Source organism: Schistocerca cancellata, chromosome 7 (assembly GCF_023864275.1).
Source record: "Schistocerca cancellata isolate TAMUIC-IGC-003103 chromosome 7, iqSchCanc2.1, whole genome shotgun sequence".
NCBI lineage: Eukaryota > Metazoa > Arthropoda > Insecta > Orthoptera > Acrididae > Schistocerca > Schistocerca cancellata.
The window spans coordinates 443,784,947-443,804,550 of NC_064632.1; the positions used below are offsets into that span (position 1 = coordinate 443,784,947).

At 37.8% G+C, this 19,604-nt stretch overlaps 1 protein-coding gene across 3 annotated transcripts in view; it reads right to left on the minus strand.

The window, feature by feature from the left end:
• The window catches only part of LOC126092311 (ankyrin repeat and IBR domain-containing protein 1-like), a 564,318-nt gene that overhangs the window by 71,185 nt on the left and 473,529 nt on the right, over positions 1 to 19,604 (minus strand). For all 3 annotated transcript variants that reach the window (XM_049907838.1, XM_049907837.1, XM_049907836.1), the window contains one exon: positions 3,157 to 3,397. In XM_049907838.1, the coding sequence (XP_049763795.1) occupies positions 3,157 to 3,397 (241 nt within the window). The remainder of the gene's footprint in view (positions 1 to 3,156; positions 3,398 to 19,604) is intronic.

Consider the following 19,604-nt stretch of genomic DNA (forward strand, 5'->3'; position numbering starts at 1 on the left):
ACCACGAAACAGCTGGTCCATCACTGAGCACACCACCCAACACAAAGTTGCTTCACAGCCTATGCCGTTAGATCCACCAACACCAGCTTTCTTGAAATGTGCAGGTAGGAACTCTCCCTGCAACATATCCTACATTACCGTAACTCTCATTGCCTTCGTTAAGTCACTGTGCTTACCTGTTGTTGTTGTTGTGGTCTTCAGTCCTGAGACTGGTTTGATGCAGCTCTCAATGCTACCCTATCCTGTGCAAGTTTCTTCATCTCCCAGTACCTACTGCAACCTACATCCTTTTGAATCTGCTTAGTGTATTCATCTCTTGGCCTCTCTCTACGATTTTTAACCTCCACACTGCCCTCCAATGTTAAGTTTGTGATCCCTTGATGCCTCAGAACATGTCCTACCAACTGGTCCCTTCTTCTCATCAAGTTGTGCCAAAAACTCCTCTTCTCCCCAATTCTATTCAATACCTCCTCATTAGTTATGTGATCTACCCATCTAATCTTCAGCATTCTTCTGTAGCACCACATTTCGAAAGCTTCTATTCTCTTCCTGACCAAACTACTTATCATCCATGTTTCACTTCCATACATGGCTACACTCCATACAAATACTTTCAGAAATGACTTCCTGACACTTAAATCTATACTCGATGTTAACAAATTTCTCTTCTTCAGAAATGCTTTCCTTGCCATTGCCAGTCTACATTTTATATCTTCTCTACTTCGACCATCATCAGTTATTTTGCTCCCCAAATAGCAAAACTCCTTTACTACATTAAGTGTCTCATTTCCTAATCTAATTCCCTCAGCATCACCCGACTTAATTCGACTACATTCCATTATCCTCGTTTTGCTTTTGTTGATGTTCATCTTATATCCTCCTTTCAAGACATTGTCCATTCCGTTCAACTGCTCTTCCAAGTCCTTTGCTGTCTCTGACAGAATTACCATGTTATTGGCAAACCTTAAAGTTTTTATTTCTTCTCCATGGATTTTAATACCTACTCCGAATTTTTCTTTTGTTTCCTTTACTGCTTGCTCAATATACAGATTGAATAACATTGGGGAGAGGCTACAACTCTGTCTCACTTCCTTCCCAACCACTGCTTCCCTTTCGTGTCCCTTGACTCTTATAACTGCCATCTGATTTCTGTACAAATTGTAAATAGCCTTTCGCTCCCTGTATTTTACCCCTGCCACCTTTAGAATTTGGAAGAGAGTATTCCAGTCAACATTGTCAAAAGCTTTCTCTAAGTCTACAAATGCTAGAAACGTAGGTTTGCCTTTCCTTAATCTTTCTTCTAAGATAAGTTGTAAGGTCAGTATTGCCTCACGTGTTCCAGTATTTCTAAGGAATCAAAACTGATCTTCCCCGATGTCGGCTTCTACCAGTTTTTCCATTTGTCTGTAAAGAATTCGTGTTAGTAATTTGCAGCTGTGACTTATTAAACTGATAGTTGCTAGAGACTGTGGTCATGTGTGTGTTGCACTTGTGTGAATGTGTGTATGTTCATGTTGTCTATTTTTGACAAAGCCCTTGTTGAACAGAAGTTCATTTTCTTATAGTTTTTTTGTTATCCCTATCTGCAATTCAGCATCTTCACTATATGGTGAGTAGACACTATCCTTTTCATAATATTTTTACATCCAGCCTGGATTTTGCATTATTTCTTTTCTTTTGTACTTTCTCTGTTTATGTGTAGGATCAGCTTCTGCCTAGTTTCATAAGCTTCTATATAATAGTTATATTTGAAGAAGTTTTCTTTTTCTTAAGAGGCTCCATTTTGTAAAAATCAGTATTTCATATATATACAAACAAGGCAGATAGAGTACTTTCAGACTTTTAAAAAGCGGTCTACAGGAATAATTGCATTTGACTTCCTTTATCATTCTGCTGATCTTTTTCTGTATTTTTAATTTTTAAAACAACTGTGGAATTCACCCAAAAAATAATTTTGTACTTATTTGCTGACAGTATACTGCCATTTCTGCCATTGTCACCACTGGTAAGCAGCTCGTATTTTGAGTGAGAATCACAACAATAAATGTAAGTGTATTAAATTTTTTATTTTAATTCTTAAGATACATTCCCCACTTCAAATCCTAATGAATGGTATACCTAAATATTCTGTATGACCCACACTTGAGACGTCTTTTCCTTAAATGGTGAAAACCGGGTTTGCAAGATTGAGATTTGTGCAATGTGAAAGTTAACTGCCACAATTTCTTTCAGAATTTATGATGAGCCTATTGGTCCTGAAGTACTGTGCTAAGCTATCGATATTGTAATTTCCTGCACATTTTCCTCACCATATGATTTAATTAAAATATTAGTGTCCTCTTCAAAGAGTACTGTGGTTTCAGCATGTATTTTATCAGCCAAGTCATTTACAAACTGCAGAAATAGAATAGGCCCTATTACTGCAAAAACTAGAATCTCTTTGGATTCACTGTCTTTAGATCTTATTTCTGTAATCTGTTGATGATTGTTGAGGTATAGCTGCCTCCACCTTTCAGACTGGCCTCTAATTCCATAATTTCTTAACTAATGCAATAGAATGTCATGATTAGTAACATCAAAATCTCTACTAAGATCAAGTAATATTCTAGATACATGTTGCTTATCATCCATGGCTTTTAGTATTTCTTTTAAAAAGGCAAAAATTGTTGACTAGGTTGACTTTCTGGCTCTGAACCCATGTTGTAAGTCATTTATTAGCCCTACTTGTTAGTATCTATTCCTGCTGTTTGACACACAGAAATGTTTTCAGTCTACATTTTATTTAACCATAATCACATGTGTGTTGCTCTAATACAACCCAAATCATGCTATGAGCTCTAACAGAGTGTTTTGGAATTCATTACAAAATGTTCCAAAGCTGCTTCTTTTTTCTTCCTCATCTTCTTTATCACTTTCACAGTTCAGCTCAAAGATTTTCCTTGATTACCAAAGTTGTCAGAAAGTCAAACATAAAAAAGCTTTAAGGTTCTTTTAACTATCTTCCCCACAAATGTGACAAAATAAAATAATTATCATTTATAGAGGACTGATATCTGCCGGCCAATTTAGTTGTAGAAAAGTAAGATATAACTAATAAGTCAGAATATTGAATTCATTGAAAAAATGAAGGAAACTGCAGTAAAGATAGAGACTTACGAATCTGCATTATGTGCTGTATGGGCGACAGCACAGAGGAATGCAGGTGGTGGTGGAGGTGGGGGACGCGCACAGCACAAGTCTCCTGTGGAGTGCGCCCTCCGCAGCTGCAGCAGGTGGCTGGTGCCAGACCCCGGGCCCTCGACCCAGCCGTTCTGGTGGAGTTCTCCAATCTGGAAGCGGCCATCCTCTTTGCTACCCGGTCCCGGTCCTTGGCTCTGAAGTGTGCTGCTGCCTGACCCTGTAAAAAGATTGATAAATGTGCATTGTAAATTTATAATGACATCCCATCATTCACAGACAATGTAGAGCAGAACTCTCCAAACTGCATAATATCTGAAGTGGAAGAAACAAATTGCCAAGATTGTCAAACAACAATGTTGAGAATCTTTAGTACTTTGCTTTAATGTAAGTTTTCTAAACTAACAAAGCATTATGTTGTTCCATGGAATTTCAGCTGAACTGGCAACTTCCTGCACTCATATTTCAGTGGGAGGTCTTCTGGCCATCTTTGGGTGTATACTGGCAAAAGTATACTGAGCTCCCCTCTTTAGGACCACTCTGTTGCAAGCTAGTACAATCAAATATTACTGTACAAGAATTACTTGCTTAAGAAAATATAAGGTTAAAGTGGTTTTCAATCCTTCAGCAAAAATTTGGCACTTCTGGGATCAGCCAAAAATGACTAAGGCTGCACTCACAGTGGCACTGATACTGGTGGATTCCCCAATGATCACCATCAACTGAAGATGGCTGATCTTTGCAAATAAGTACTCCACTACATGCACAGCCACAATGCAGGTGATCTGAGCATCTGAATGTACAGACTTTGAATGACAATTGGTGAACTTCAACAGCAAATCAGCCAACATTCACATTGTGAGGACTGTGGAGAACTGGTAAATTTAGTGCAAGGAAAAGGAAGTTTGCACTACCTTGAGGATGAAAAATATCATAATTGGGATGTAGTTCAGATTTTATGGACTAAAATCACAGCTCTACTGGAAACCACAAAATCTTTATCGAAAATTTTAAGCATAAAACATAATCTCAAAAAATAAGACTAGCCAATCACTAAAAGCTTTTTAATAAGTTCAGTTCTCCCTTATGTATTTTTCCATGCTCAATATGAAAATCAGCATAAAAAGTGTGTAGCACCTGCAATTTATTCAGGATTTTTAATTCATGATTCACTGCTTACTGGATGCTTATAGGAAACACATAAGTACCATTTTTCTTTTTATTTCCTTGTGTGTGTGTGTGTGTGTGTGTGTGTGTGTGTGTGTGTGTCCAGGAAACTACTACTGCAAGCTGTATGTCACAGGACAAAATTAAACATCAGTAACTTGATATCAGAGAGTGAGTTTTGATAAAGGCTCATTATGAGATTGCAGTATGACACCTCATTGTTGTGTGAATTCTCCAAATTCATTCTGTTATATTTGTGGTGAATATTTAATATGAAAACATCAACAAAATGTAACAGACTTTATTAAAAAGGTGCACTTTGCATATTTTTGCTTTCAACTGGGGAACTAAGACAAATATTGGGCACCCAATAAAGTGTGTTATGTGTGCATAGAAGACTTAAGGACATGGTTAAAGGGAATGAAAAAAAAGAGTTTCAGGTTCAGCATCCAAATGGTGAGGCAGGATCAAATGAACTACTGCGAAAATTGTTGTTTTTGTTGTAGTGATGTTAGTGGTTATAATTAAAGAAAACACTATACCCAGCCTTTCCATCTGTCATCCACGTGATTCCTCATGGTCCAAGCATTCCAACCTCCAGAGACACTACAAGAAACTGCACTTCCTACAAATATGTGAAGTGATTGTGATCCAGCAGATTCAAGCCATGATGTAGATCCTACTGTCAAATGTGCTAGACATGGAAACTGTGAGGTGTTTACATAGCCTGAACTTAGTGACCTTGCTAGAGACCTAAGTCTAACCAAAGAAAAGGCAAAACTGCTTGCATGTAGACTGAAACATAAGAATTTACTTCTGAAGGTATCTCTGTTTGTTTCTATAGGTGGAGAGACTTGCACTTTACATCTTAGTTTGAACAAGAAAGTGACTTAGCGCTTTATTCAGATGTACCTGGATTAATGCATGAACTTGGATAGAGTATGAAAAGATCCTTGGAGGCTGTTTATTGATTCACCTAAAAGAAGCTTAAAAGCTGTTCTTTTACATTATGGTGACAAATATGCATCAGTGCCAACTGGTCATTAAATGTACTTAAAAGAAACTCATGAAAATATACAATTGATCCATGCAAAAGCAAAATACTCAGATCATAAACAGATGATCCGTGGGGACTTGAAGGTTATATGCATGGTATTTGGCCAGCAGGCAGGATTTATGAAGTACCCATGTTTTCTGTGTGACCTATACAGCAGAGCAAGTGTTGATAACTGGATCAGAGACAAATGGACATTTCACCAAAATCTCATACCTGGAACTAAAAATTTTGATTGAACCTTGTTGACTGTGAAAAAATATTACACCTCTGACCCCACATTTAGCTTGTTATGATGAAGTAATTTGTGAAAACACTTCCTAAAACTGGGATATGTTTCTATAATTTGTGTGAATGTTTTCCTAATTTCCAAAAACATTTGTGCTTTTGGTCAGAAGGCCTTCTTCTGAAACAGACAACATACACACACACATTCAAGCAAATGCAGCTCACACATACATGATCACTGTCTCCGGTTGCCTAAGCTTTTTGTTATGCCTGTCTGTAAATCAACATCTCCATTATATGGTGAGTAGCAATCTATCCTTTTCATAATATTGTCACTATTCCATCCTGGATTTTCCATTGTTTGTTTTCCTAGTCTGTCAGAGACCAAACTCAAAGAAGGTGTTTTTGTTGGTCCTGACAACCACAAATTAATGTGTAATGACAAATTTGTTGCTGCGATAATGTATAATGAAAGAGAGGCATGGACTGCATTCAGAGATGTCATTTGCAAATTTCTTGGGAATACAAAGGATTCAGATTACAGGAACACTGTTCAACACATGCTTCAAAAGTTTGAAAAATTGGATTGTCTGATGGGCTTGAAACTTCACTTTCTTAAATCATATTTCAACTTCTTTCCAGAAAAATCTAAGAGCAGTCAGTGATGAGCAGGGGGAAAGATCCCATTAGGACATTTGTGTCATAGAGAGGAGATATCAAGAAAGTCGGAATGGTTCTATCATTGGTAACTATCACTGGCTACTGCATCAAGAAAACCCAGAGTCATCTTGTAAGAGGAAGAACAATATAAGAAGTTTTACAAAGAAGAGACGGGGAACACATTAGTATGGGAATAATGATGATGCTAAATACACACATCAAAAAAAGTTTTACATCACCCCAGTTCCCAGGACTCCTGAAGATAAATGTCGACTGTGGATATTGTATCACAGACACAGTCCCTTTGGCTGTTCAGAGATGTCACTAAACCTGCCCAAAAATGCAAACAACTATGCATGAGCAGCACCTATTAGACAGAGGGGGTCCGACAGCCAATCAGTTTCAGTTATTCCACCAGGAAGGAGGTACACGGCTCTTGTTGTCTGTAGGTCAACCATGCCTAGATGGTCAATACCGCAGTTTGATCATGTCCACATTGTTACTTTGTGCCAGGAAGGGCTCTCAAAAAGGGAAGTGTCCAGGCGTCTTGGAGTGAACCAAAGTGATGTTGGGACATGGAGGAGATACAGAAAGACAGGAAATGTCGATGACATGCCTCACTCAGGCCGCTACCTACGGATTACAGCTTGGAGATGCAACATGAAGTCATGTAGGAGGCAAGCAAGCATCAAATCAACTTGAATCTTTAAACACTGCTGAATAGCTTGCTAAAATGATTATTCACTTTGCTGTTCAGAAGCAATTTCTTGGTGCATTTTGGGCTCTGCCCTCATCAGAAATATCTGCCATGGAAGAATGCATAGTCGTAACCCCAAATGTAACTAACATACACATACAATAATTTTTGCAAAAGGTGTTACATAAAGTACAGGATTAGACACACAAAAATAAGAACAAAGGCTTTATAAGGAGTATGGAGCCATGTGCGTAAACCATCAGTACCAGATCTTAATTGATAGCAGGACAGCCCTGAAAAGCTTAACTGATATCATTTGCCAACAGCTGCTGTACATGTATGGGACAGTGGCATTGTATTGTGCCCATGGAAATAGTTGAAAACTTTAAATTAAAAATATAAATAACAAAGGAAAAATCTAAGTATAAACCTAAAAATACGAAAAGGAAAGGATATATACAACAGTGCATACAGTATACAAGACACAATAAACAGCTTCACAAAAAACAGCTGACAGAAGCTGCCACCATGTGACAAGACTGAGTTGAGAAATAACATAATTTGGGCAATATTAGTAATAAATGATAAAATACAAACTACATGTCATTCACTATTCACACAAAAAATAAGGTAAATCTGATGACAAAATATGACTACAAAGCTTGACTGAATAGACACATACCTTATATTTTGTATTTATATGAATAGTGCATTATGAGCAGTTGGTATTTTACAATTTACTACTAATGTTGTGCAAATTACATCATTTCTCAACTCAGTCTTGCCACCTGGTGGCAACTCCTATCATCATCTATATTTTTTGTAAAGCTGTTTATTGTATCCTGTACACACTATTGTGTCTTCTTCTCCCATCATTTTTAGTTCACACTTAAATATGTTTCTTTTATTTTTATATTTTTGATTTAAGGTTGTTCATATATTTCCATGGTTACAATACAGTGCCATTGTCTATACATGCACATCACCTGGCAGCATGTGTTGTCAGTTAAGTTTTGTAACACTGGGCTGCTGTCAGTTAAGTTCTGGTACTGATGGGTGATGCACATCACTCCATACTCTGTACAAAGACTTTGTTCTTATTTTGTCTACTCACGTGCATTATGTAACAACTTTTGTAAAATCTATTCTGACTAAAGTGTTGTTAAGTACATTTGTGGTTACAACTTTGTATCTTTCCCTGGCTGATATTTCTGGAGATGGACAGAGCCACCCCTGAGCTGCAAAGTGAATAATTATTTCAGCAACATATTCAGTAGTGGATAAAATTCCAGTTTCTGCTGAAGTGTGATTTCCTCCACTACAAAAAAAAAACAAAAATAAGCTTCAGGTTGAATTTGTCTCTTTCTCTGCAGTTCAGATTGGAGTTATGTACTCATGTGAAAAAAATCTCCAATACAAAGCAAGAAATTGGCAGACCATAACAATTTAAAAGAAAATTAAAAACATACATCATTCACCAGTTCTACAAATTACCTGATTACCTACATTTAAGGATTGAAGATCCTGTTAGGTTAAGAGTGTTAGCTACATATTGTAAATGAGAAAGCAGTAGCTGTTTTCAAAGTACAGATTTCTTGCTGGTTAACTAGATTTCATTTACATAGTATTGCACATTGTTAGTAATAAATTTCTAGGAGCTACTTCAATGTTGTTAATGTATGCCTTGACTGATGTCACATGCCTGAAGGCTATTGTTCTTGGTGGGATCGATACAACACTCTGAACGAAAGTAGAAAATCAACATGTTAAAAGTATACTTCGGTTATAGCACTAGTAGTGTAAAGGATAAATTTGTTTATTTTGTTATTAAATTCAAGTGTACTCTTTTATGGTACTTGTCAAACTCTAAAAGGTCAACATGTAACCACATACACAAGTGAGTCACACCTAAGCAGCAACACTATTATCACATAAATCTTAAAAATGATCTATGTAACACTGACTTGGCTAGTTTCCTTTGCTAAAGGTGAAAATAAATGGGAGTAAAGATATGTTTGCTAGTTTTTGGATTAGGAAAACAAGCAATATTCACTTCACATGTATAGATGGGGAGAAACAAGCACGGCTCTAAAAGGAATCAATAATGACAGAATTTTTAGGTGTTTATTCACAACCAGCAAACCAGGTGTTTATTGGTTTTCCAATTCCATTCCAAACAGATTACTTAAATATAATGGTAATGAATAAACATAAATTTACAAATATGTTGACAGTGTTTTTTCTATCCAGACAGATTAAATCTGAATGAATTACTTCTATATTAGGCAAGTACTACTTGCCACTAAATTAGTTGAGTATCGTAAAACATGATGTCACTAAACAATGACAGCAATCTCAGTCATTAAATGACAATTGTTTTGGGAGAAACAATGTCTATCACTGAGGTGAGAAGATATGGTGTTATATATTAGGTAGTTGCATAAGTTAGTAGCATTTTTGTTTTGCTCATTGGTATTCCGGTTGGGTTTCTTTATCGGTTGTTGTTTTTTATTTGTAGTTCACTGTTGCTATTTGAGTTTACAAATTGCCATTTTGTCATTTGGAGATAGTGATTAGATCTGTGCATGCTAGGATGTAGAGTGCTGAGTGGAGAGAGCTGAAGATTTCCAACATATTCTTCTGTTTGAGTTCAGTTGAGTGGTAACAGCAGTGAAGATGGCACAAACATTTGCACCACATGTGAGGATAATGCCACTGGACAGAGCACAGCAGGAAAATGGTTTTCTTGTTCTAAGGAGGATCATTTTGACATTAGTGTCTCTCCATGTTCAGGAAGACCTTCAGAGTTTGATGAAGATCATTTAAACACATTAATTCCCAATGGTTCACATCAGTGTACTTGAGAGCTGACAAATGTGATGAACTGTGATCATTCCATGGGGAATGTTCAAAAATTGTATGGGTACGCACTCTGTCTTCAGACCACAAGTGTCCCAATGTGAAGGAGAATATATTACGGATAATTAAAGTCTCTGTTATATGTATCTGTTGTGTTTATTAAACTTGTGAGAAAATGCTATGAACTTTTGCATCAATCTAATAGATTCATTCATTCATACAAGAAAATGAGTTGAAGGGAAAGATAAATTACTGAGAACACAGATCAAGAGAAACACATGGAAAGATTTGAAATGGCACATTCACGTGCAGTGATTATTTTGTCTCTGTCTACTTCCAATGCAACAAGTGGTCTTCAGGAATTATTACCTCTGTCTCATGTTAACAGTTTTCAGTTCTGTGCATTAAGAATTTTACATTGTACAGATGATTAATGATTAAGATCTCAACCACCAACATTTTACATACTGAGGTGATTGGTCCACTTGGAGCTGCAATGGGGAGCTAACAATCACCAACTTCCCCAGCCTCCTCATACGTAATCTTAAACTCATCTGCTAATAAATAATGACACACAAGTGTATTGTTATGTTGGACATATGTAATAACATTTGGAAAACAGCAGAAGAAAGAAAGAAGGAAGATTTGTTTTTCATATCCCATGGATAATGAGGTCATTAGGGATGGGGCACAATCTCACTTTTTACAACAGTGGGGAGGAAAACTGGCCGATTTTTTTTAAAGAAAGTATCCTAGCATTTACCTTAATCAATTCTAAAAAATTTAAATATTAATGACTGGATAGGCATTTGAACCTCTACTCTTACTAAAGGGATCCAGCTCCGTATTACCACCCTCAACAGAAGAACAGCGTAAGGGATCATCCCAAAATTACCTTAGATGATTTAGGAAGACCACAAAAAAACATAAATCAGATTGGCTGGAGTGGTCCTTCAACCCAGAGCTTCCTTGGAGCTCACTGGCCTGGTGCAGGTCTTTCAACTGGACGTCACTTCAGTGACTTGCATGGTGCTAACCTGCCCCATTTATCCAACTGGGGAATGGGGACCTACAGTTTAATGCTCATTATTTAAAACTGCACCCTCTAACACTTATGAATACACAGTTTGTAATTAGTGCAACTTAATTCACAGGGGAAAAAAAAAACCTTCACACCCTAACGTAGATTTCTACAAGGGCTGCTGAATTTTATCATACAGAAAATGAAAAGTTCTGTGTTTTAACCATTTAACACATAAACTGAATATACACACTTACACAGATATCATTACAGCAGTACAGAAGTGGCATTAAAGCTGTCAGATAAAACGTCAAAGAGTCTAAATGTGTGTTCTTCATAGAAGCTCTTCCTCTGTTGCTGATGAGTAACTCTGTTTCCTTTTGCATTAGTATGTGTGCCAGTTTCTTTGCCTCAAATAGATGTCAGAGTTGTGATCAAATTACAGCTTCTGGTAAGTTTACTACTCAAGTGCAAATCTGAATAGAGGGTGGGGAGTCATCAAGTTCCCAGGATGCATGCACAAAAATGAAAACTGCACCCTCCATATTCTGTTACTCTTAAGAAACAACCTATTTTGATGTCACCCACTACCCTATATATTACGTCATCTGCATTATATTCCATATCTTTACTATCTTGTGTCACTGTGTAGAGGTTTTTTAATTATATTTTATTTTCATTGCTAAACCAATACTGTAGACATATCTAGCACTTCTTAAATTTTAATTTTTTTATTTGAATGCTATTCTGCAGCACAATAGGGTTTTTGGTTACGTAACTAAGCACAAAGCAGACAACAAGTGAAACTGTAAGAAAATTCAGACAATTTATGAAAGAATTTCTAGTCAATTAAACTCCCGTAGCAGTTTGTCCAGTTTATTAACTCACTCTTCACAATGAAGATATTGTTATTAAAGTACACTTTATAATGTAGTGCTGGGACAATGTACACATACTCTAGAGTTCTGAAGAAGAATTTGTTCAGACACTAGCAATGTTTTCAGACTTGTTTATGAACCTGTTGATGACCCAATGCCTCAATTATTTGGTGAGCTGTTACCATTACTCTAAATTATTTATATTCTATCAAGGACTTTCCATTACCATACTCTGTAGTAGTGACATTCATATGTACCAAGAACTGTATTGATGCACTAGATGTTTCAACAGTCAGGAAAATACACTACTGGCCATTAAAATTGCTACACCACGAAGATGACGTGCTACAGACGCAAAATGTAACCGACAGGAAGAAGATGCTGTGATATGCAAATGATTAGCTTTTCAGAGCATTCCCACAAGACTGGCGCTGGTGGCTACACCTACAACGTGCTGCCATGAGGAAAGTTTGCACCCGATTTCTCATACACAAACAGCAGTTGGCTGGCATTGCCTGGTGAAATGTTGTTGTGATGCCTCGTGTAAGGAGGAGAAATGCATAATATCACGTTTCCGACTTTGATAAAGGTCGGATTATAGTCTATCGCGATTGCGGTTTATCGTATCGCAACATTGCTGCTCGCGCTGGTCGAGATCCAATGACTGTTAGCAGAATATGGAATCAGTGAGTTCAGGAGGGTAATATGGAACGCCGTGCTGGATCCCAACAGCATCACTAGCAGTCAAGATGACATGCATCTTATCCGCATGGCTGTAACAGATCGTGCAGCCACGTCTCGATCCCTGAGTCAACAGATGGGGACGTTTGCAAGACAACAACTATCTGCACGAACAGTTCGACAACATTTGCAGCAGCATGGACTATCAGCTCGCAGACCATAGCTGCGGTTACCCTTGATGCTGCATCACAGACAGGAGCACCTGCGATGGTGTACTCAATGACGAACCTGGGTGCATGAATGGCAAAACGTCTTTTTTTTTTCTTCTATTTACAGCATCTTGATGGTCATACCCATGTTTGATGATATCGCGATGAACACATATTGGAAGTGTGTATTCGTCACCCGGTGTGATGGTATGGGGTGCCATTGGTTACACATCTCGTCACCTGTTGTTCGCATTGACGGCACATTGAACAGTGGACGTTACATTTCAGATGTGTTACAACCCGTGACTCTACCCTTTATTCGATCCCTGCGAAACCCTACATTTCAGCAGGATAATGCACAACTGCATGTTGCAGGTCCTGTACAGGCCTTTATGCATACAGAAAATGTTCGAGTGCTGCCCTGGCCAGCACATTCTCCAGATCTCTCACCAATTGAAAACGTCTGGGCAATGGTGGCCGAACAACTGGCTCGTCACAATATGCCAGTCACTAGTCTTGATGAACTGTGGTATTGTGTTGAAGCTGCATGGGCAGCTGTACCTGTACACGCCATCCAAGCTCTGTTTGACTCAATGGCCACGTGTATCAAGGCCGTTATTACGGCCAGAGGTGGTTGTTCAGGGTACTGATTTCTCGAGATCTATGCACCCAAACTGCGTGAAAATGTAATCACATGTCAGTTATAGTATAATATATTTGTTCAATGAATACCCGTTTATCGTCTGCATTTCTTCTTGGTGTAGCAATTTTAATGGCCAGTAGTGTAAATAAATGTATTCTGCCCAGAAGGCGACTGCTACGTTAGGTATCCTAGCTTTTTCTTTATAGGTTCTTCAACACTGGGACAACTATTAATTCACACAGGCATTTCATAGAGTACTGATAAACTGAACTGTGATTCTAGGTCACAATGAAAAATAACTTGGTCACATGCCTGTATATTTTCATGACCCTATTCAGTGTAGCCTGCACAGTTACCTCAAAGTATAAGTATCAAAAATGGTCAAGGAAAATACTTTCACTGACAAGTATCATTGCTTGTTATGTATGTTATTCAATTCATTGAATGATAGGGAAAACTAACAATGATTTTGAAGGAGAAAGTGACAGAATGTGATACCAGGATGATAAAGCCTAGTAAGTAAACACTGTGCAAAAAAAGGAATTTATTTATTTTATTTAATTTTTTATTTATTTAATTTTTTTTTTTTGGGGGGGGGGGGGGGGGGGAAGATATGTGGAGGGGATGTGTGGACATGCTATCAAGTGAAGAGGGAAACTCACCCAGAGAAGAAAAAGAGAAGTACTAACAAGGACTATTGCATTGGTGACAGCAATAAATTTGCTACTGAGCAGGTCTGTGCCATGTATAGTATACAGTATTAGAAACTATTAACTCTACTGAAAGTTTACAATATTTTATATTCATACTGTAATTAAAAACCAACAAAGAAGACACCAGGAAACGTTATCTAACCCTTTGAGTGCCTTGGATGTGTTAACATGCACCACTGCTACTGTCCCCAAGTGCTCTGGACACTTTTACGTGCACAATTTGTCCTCCCATCAGCTGCTCTAGGCATGTATATGTGCACCCCGTTCCCACACCCTTTGTGCTCCCTACATGTTAACGCGGCTGCCTGCTTGGGTCTCTGTGTGCTCTGGATGACAGGCTGTATACGGGGACAAGGAAAAAAAATTCCCGGATTTTTCCCGGATATCCCATTTAAAAAATATGCTTTTTTCTGGGCGAAAATACACTTTTTCTGTGCTAAGTGACAGTAGGTTTTCAGTAGATTTTCCCTCGCGACTGTAAAACTTATCAATACTATGAATGGTTAACGTTATACACACTCGCGTAAGAACTTCCCGGAAAAAGAAAGAAAAGACGGGGGAGAGAAGTTTTGGAAAGACCTTTAATGAAAAAAAAAAAGGAGAGAAGTTTTGGAAAGCTACATATATGCTGCATATTTTTGTATTACGAAAGTATAAATTAGAATTGCACCAAACACGGAGCGTTGAAACCGCGGTTGTGATTTCCTTTTGTAAGCCAATCCATATCTCATGCCACGAGATCTTGCCAGCCGATGACAGCAGATATTCAGAGCATAGAACACGTGTTATACTGAGCAAATAGCAAGATCACTGGTTACCTAGTGCGAGCACACAAAGAGGAAAAGTAAAAGGTTTAGATTAATATACATAGTTTAGCTACTAGAAAAGCTAAGCTTTCATATATAATATTGGTCTCTACGATTAACAAGCTACAACAGAAGTTAAGCTTTCACGTGTAATATTGATCTTTTTTTGCGTGTGTTGTACTTTAAGGTACATCAGACAAATGTGCCAGTAAATTTAAAATTATGACATATATGTCTGGGCTTGAAATTCTTGTTAAGTGGCTGGTCCTCAAAGTGTTCAGTTTTAAACGCTCTGTGATTGAGAAATTCATCCCACTTTCTCGCACGTAACATAATTCGTCTTGCGTAAAAAGAAATTTACTTTGAAAGAAACACTTTTCGAACCACCGTTCGCAAAACTAGCCGGAGACTGTTAGAAATAGTTTCTATTTACCAGTTGCCAGAGAGTGCCAGAAAACAGGCATTATTGCGCGTGCGCAGCTGCAATGGTGTAGGAAGCCCGCATGTTCGTTATGTACAAAGCACTAAGAGAGCTTACATTATACCATAAAAGAACAAGGGAATCAGAGGATACTCCCAAGGGCATCGTAATTTCGTAAACCATACTAAAATGCATAATTCGGCTTGAAGTGCACATTGTTGTTTTTCTAGATTCACAATGAAGTAGGTCCCATCTGATACTCTACGATCTCATTTTTGGTCGTTTATTATGGCAGAATATGATAACGTGCACTTTAAATTCAGCGAACTGTTGGAACTAGTCAATACTGTGGAATGAAACACCTTTGTTTCAAATAAAATGGTTGCCTCAGCAGAAAGATTAATAAAGCCCAATTTCTTTAGCAAACTTGCAAAAATAATTTCACTGTTCTGCAAGGCGATTAATGCGTAACTGCTAAAACTTGGAAATAAATTAAATCAGAAAACTGAAACTAATAATATATTGTTGCCCTCCATAATTATGTGAATGTATTTTGATTCCCTTGATAGCTCCCAGCCACAGAAATCAGTTTTGTTTTCATTTGACGTGGGAGCTGTAAACCAAGAGAAGCAGCGAAATCAGTAAACTTCACTTAACACAAATACGGGTCACGTGGAGACTACAACTACCCCACTACAACTCAGACAACTCTGCGCATGCACGAATCTGGCAACTAGGGCATGCGGGAAAAATTTTTCTCGTTTGCATCTGGCTGTTTGCTGCTACTGCCCATACAGCTAACAGCCACACTTCAAGTAGCGGGAAGAGTGAAAAGGTACTGCTCATACGCGAATGAACTACGCGTGTGCACAAGCCCTCTGGCAAGTGGTCAAATGAACCTAATGTGAACAGTTGTGATGTCATGCTCATAGCAAGCAGTTTATTGTTAAGAAGAATTACACAGTCTTCGCCCTACGGCCTTTGACAAATTTTTGCGATTTTCCAGACTCTTGTGCGTGTATGGTGTTTTGTTATTGTAAATTGCGCATCTCCTTTGCCACTAAAGTTTTATTTTTTCCTCTCTTTTATATTTTATTGCTGTATTATCATTCTCCAGTAGCAAGATACAGTAACATTCTTTGCTAGAGAATCATTTCGTACCAGTCAAAATTATAAAAATTTAACTGAAAGCTAGAACAATGAAAAATTCCCGGAATTATGAAAAATTCCCGGTTTTTTCCCGGTTTTCTCCCGGATGAAAAAATTCCCGGGTTTTTCCCAGATTTCCCGGTTGTCCCGGATTGTATACACCCTGGATGAGTAAATGCACAAGGCACTTAGCACCCACATAGGGCAGCCAAGTAGCTGAATTTCTGCCCTGAGCGCTCAGCAGCTTTCTATCATTCGGCCTTTGTGGACTTGCTGCTGTAATCTTATTCACGTTGCTGGTTTCATCTTCATTTTTGTCTGAGAAAATGGCACATTACTGTGGTTTAACAGAGGAAGAAACCTTGAAAATGATGAAAGGCAATTATACCTGGTGCTTGGCATCACAGGATAAAACAAACTGAAGTAGGGTATCAGATGTCTCCATATAAAGATCACTGCAAAAGTGTTGCTAGAGAGACTAGCAGGCAAACTGATATCATTACATGTAGTTGTCATGAATTCTAAAGGTTTTTAATAAACAAAAGGTCTCCATGGAAACTAAAATAATCAATCCATTTAGTTACTTAGCGATTACATCTTTTGGTACATAACAACAAACAGGTTTCGATTAAAGGTGAGTATCCCACACAAGGTATTATAAGTATTAATGTGTGCAATACCACAGTATTCTATTCTGACAAGACATAAAATGCTGTTGAAAGAAATACATCACTCCGCCAAACAAAAAATACATCTACATCTCAATAGATAAAAGGCTTTCATTGCAAAAAAAAACTCATTTCAATGTTTTGAATTGTTTGTTAAATACAAAGGATATTACAACCACATGACTGCCATTGCATATGGACAGAACACTGGCAGAAATGCACACAACACTCCCATGGATATGAGAATCAATATCCTGAGAACAGTGATCATATGACTTTGCACTCAATTTTTTACATAAAATTTCGATTTGTTAGCTTCATTTCATACACAGCAATAAATGACGTAAAATGAACCATACGAAAAGTCTACACAATGAGTTTATACATCTTTAAAAATCTTGAAATATCATGTAATGCTTTATTTTATTGGATGCAGCACAATAACCAAGAAGAGTAATGAAAAGAAATTCATTCTTTTAAGATATCATTGCAGTAGTTACTCAGAGATGAAGAAGCTTGTACAGGGCAGAGTAGCACGGACAGCTGGATCAAACCAGTCTCTGGACTGAAGATCACAACAACAAGATATCATACTGTAAGATTTTAAAGCATCAAATGGTTTTCTTAAAACCAGATTGTGAGTGTTTCATAGTGGCTGGAATGTTCACTCCTGTGTGGCTCTGACAATTTGTGTAACCCACTTGTAGATATAAAACCATTATCTCAAACAGGGTGATGATTTTTGAATTGTTAGCTAGATTTCATACATGGCAATGAATGTCCTAAAACGAACCATATGTTAAGTCAATGTAATATATTTTTACCTCACAAAAGTCTTAAAATTTTGTGCAGTATTTTATTTAACCAGATGCAGGTCAGAAATTTGGATAATAATGAAAAGAAAGATGTCATACTGTAACATGTGAAATTTTTTTGCCAAATAGATTTCTTAGAGTGAAGTGATAAGTATTTCATTAGTGGCCTGCCTGTCAACTGTGTCACTGACAATTCATGAATTAAATCAACAAATGAGGAGTGAAAAAGTTATTACTGTGGTTCCCAACGACTGCCGATGTATTAGAGCACTATCACTAATAGATTCATCCTTTGCTTGAGTTACTACAGTTATGAATATATGTAGGGCAGCAGATTTATGGAAGAGTAACTATGAAAGAATTCTAAGTTACTGAGATGAATCCTATGTGATGTATTGCTTTATCATAGGCTTCTACCATCCTACTAAAAATTCCAGGAAATGTACAATTCTTAGGCACAAAACAGTACTGACACACCTGTGTGTTTGTCTATCGAGTGTTTCATCTCCAGAGGAGTTTTAAAGTGAGAAACTTAAGTTCATTTTTTCCCTTTCTTTTTTGAGTCTTCGGTGCTCTAACTGGTTTCATGAAACCTACCACAAATTCTTCTCCTGTGTCAACCTCTTCATCTCACAGTAGCACTGGCAACCTATGCCCTCAATTATTTTCTGTATGTACTCCATCCTCTGACTACCTCTACAGTTTTTACCCTCTACAGCTCCTTCTAGTACCATGGAAGTTATCTTGTGACATTAACATATGTCCTGCTACCCTGTCCTCCTTCTTGTTGGTGTTTTTCATGTATTCCTTTCCTTGCCAATCTTCCCATATCTCCCAGCATTTTCCAAGTGTACCTCCTCCTCTTGTGATTCTTGAACAGTGTTCACTATGACTGTTTACAATAAATAACTCTCTCTCTCTCTCTCTCTCTCTCTCTCTCTCTCTGCCCCACCTTACTATTCATAACAAATCGTACTCTGGTTATACCATTTTCTGCTGCTGTTGATATTACCCCTATTTTCTGCTGCTGTTGATATTACCCTGTACTTGTCTAACCAGAAACCCTTGTCTTCTTTCCATTTCACTTCACTGAGCCCCACTATATCTAGACTGAACCTTAGTATTTCCCTTTTCAGATTTCCTAGTTTCCCTACCACATTCAAATTTCTGAGATTCCATGCCCTGACTCATAGAACATTGTGCTTTCATTGGTTATTCAGTCTTTTTCTCAAGGTCACCTTCCCCTTGACAGTCCTCTCCTGGAAATCTGAATGGTGGACTAGTCTGGAATCTTTTGCCACTGGAGAAATCATCATGACACTTCTTCAATTATTGTCATATGTCCTGTGAATACACATTATGTGTCTTTAAAGTAGTGGTTTCCATTGCTTCCTGCATCCTCATGCCACAGATCATTATTGATTCTTCCGCTTTTAGGGGCAGTTTCCCACCCCAAGGCCAAGAGAGTGCCCTGAGCCTGTGTCCGGTCCTGCAAACTCTTTGACAAGGCTGTTTGCTGAATGTGGGTGACTACTTATGCCAGAAGTCATTGGCCGCCATTGCTGATGATTTTTATTCAAAATTTAAATGGTGGTAGGATTGGAACCCAGGACCAAAAAGACGCTACCCCTAGACTATGCGTACTCAAGTAGATAGTCTTTCTTTCCTTTAAAATGTATTTTTCTGTACTCAAGTAGATAATCTTTCTCTCCTTTAAAATGCATTTTTCTGTTCTTTCTGCATCCATGGTATCAGGGC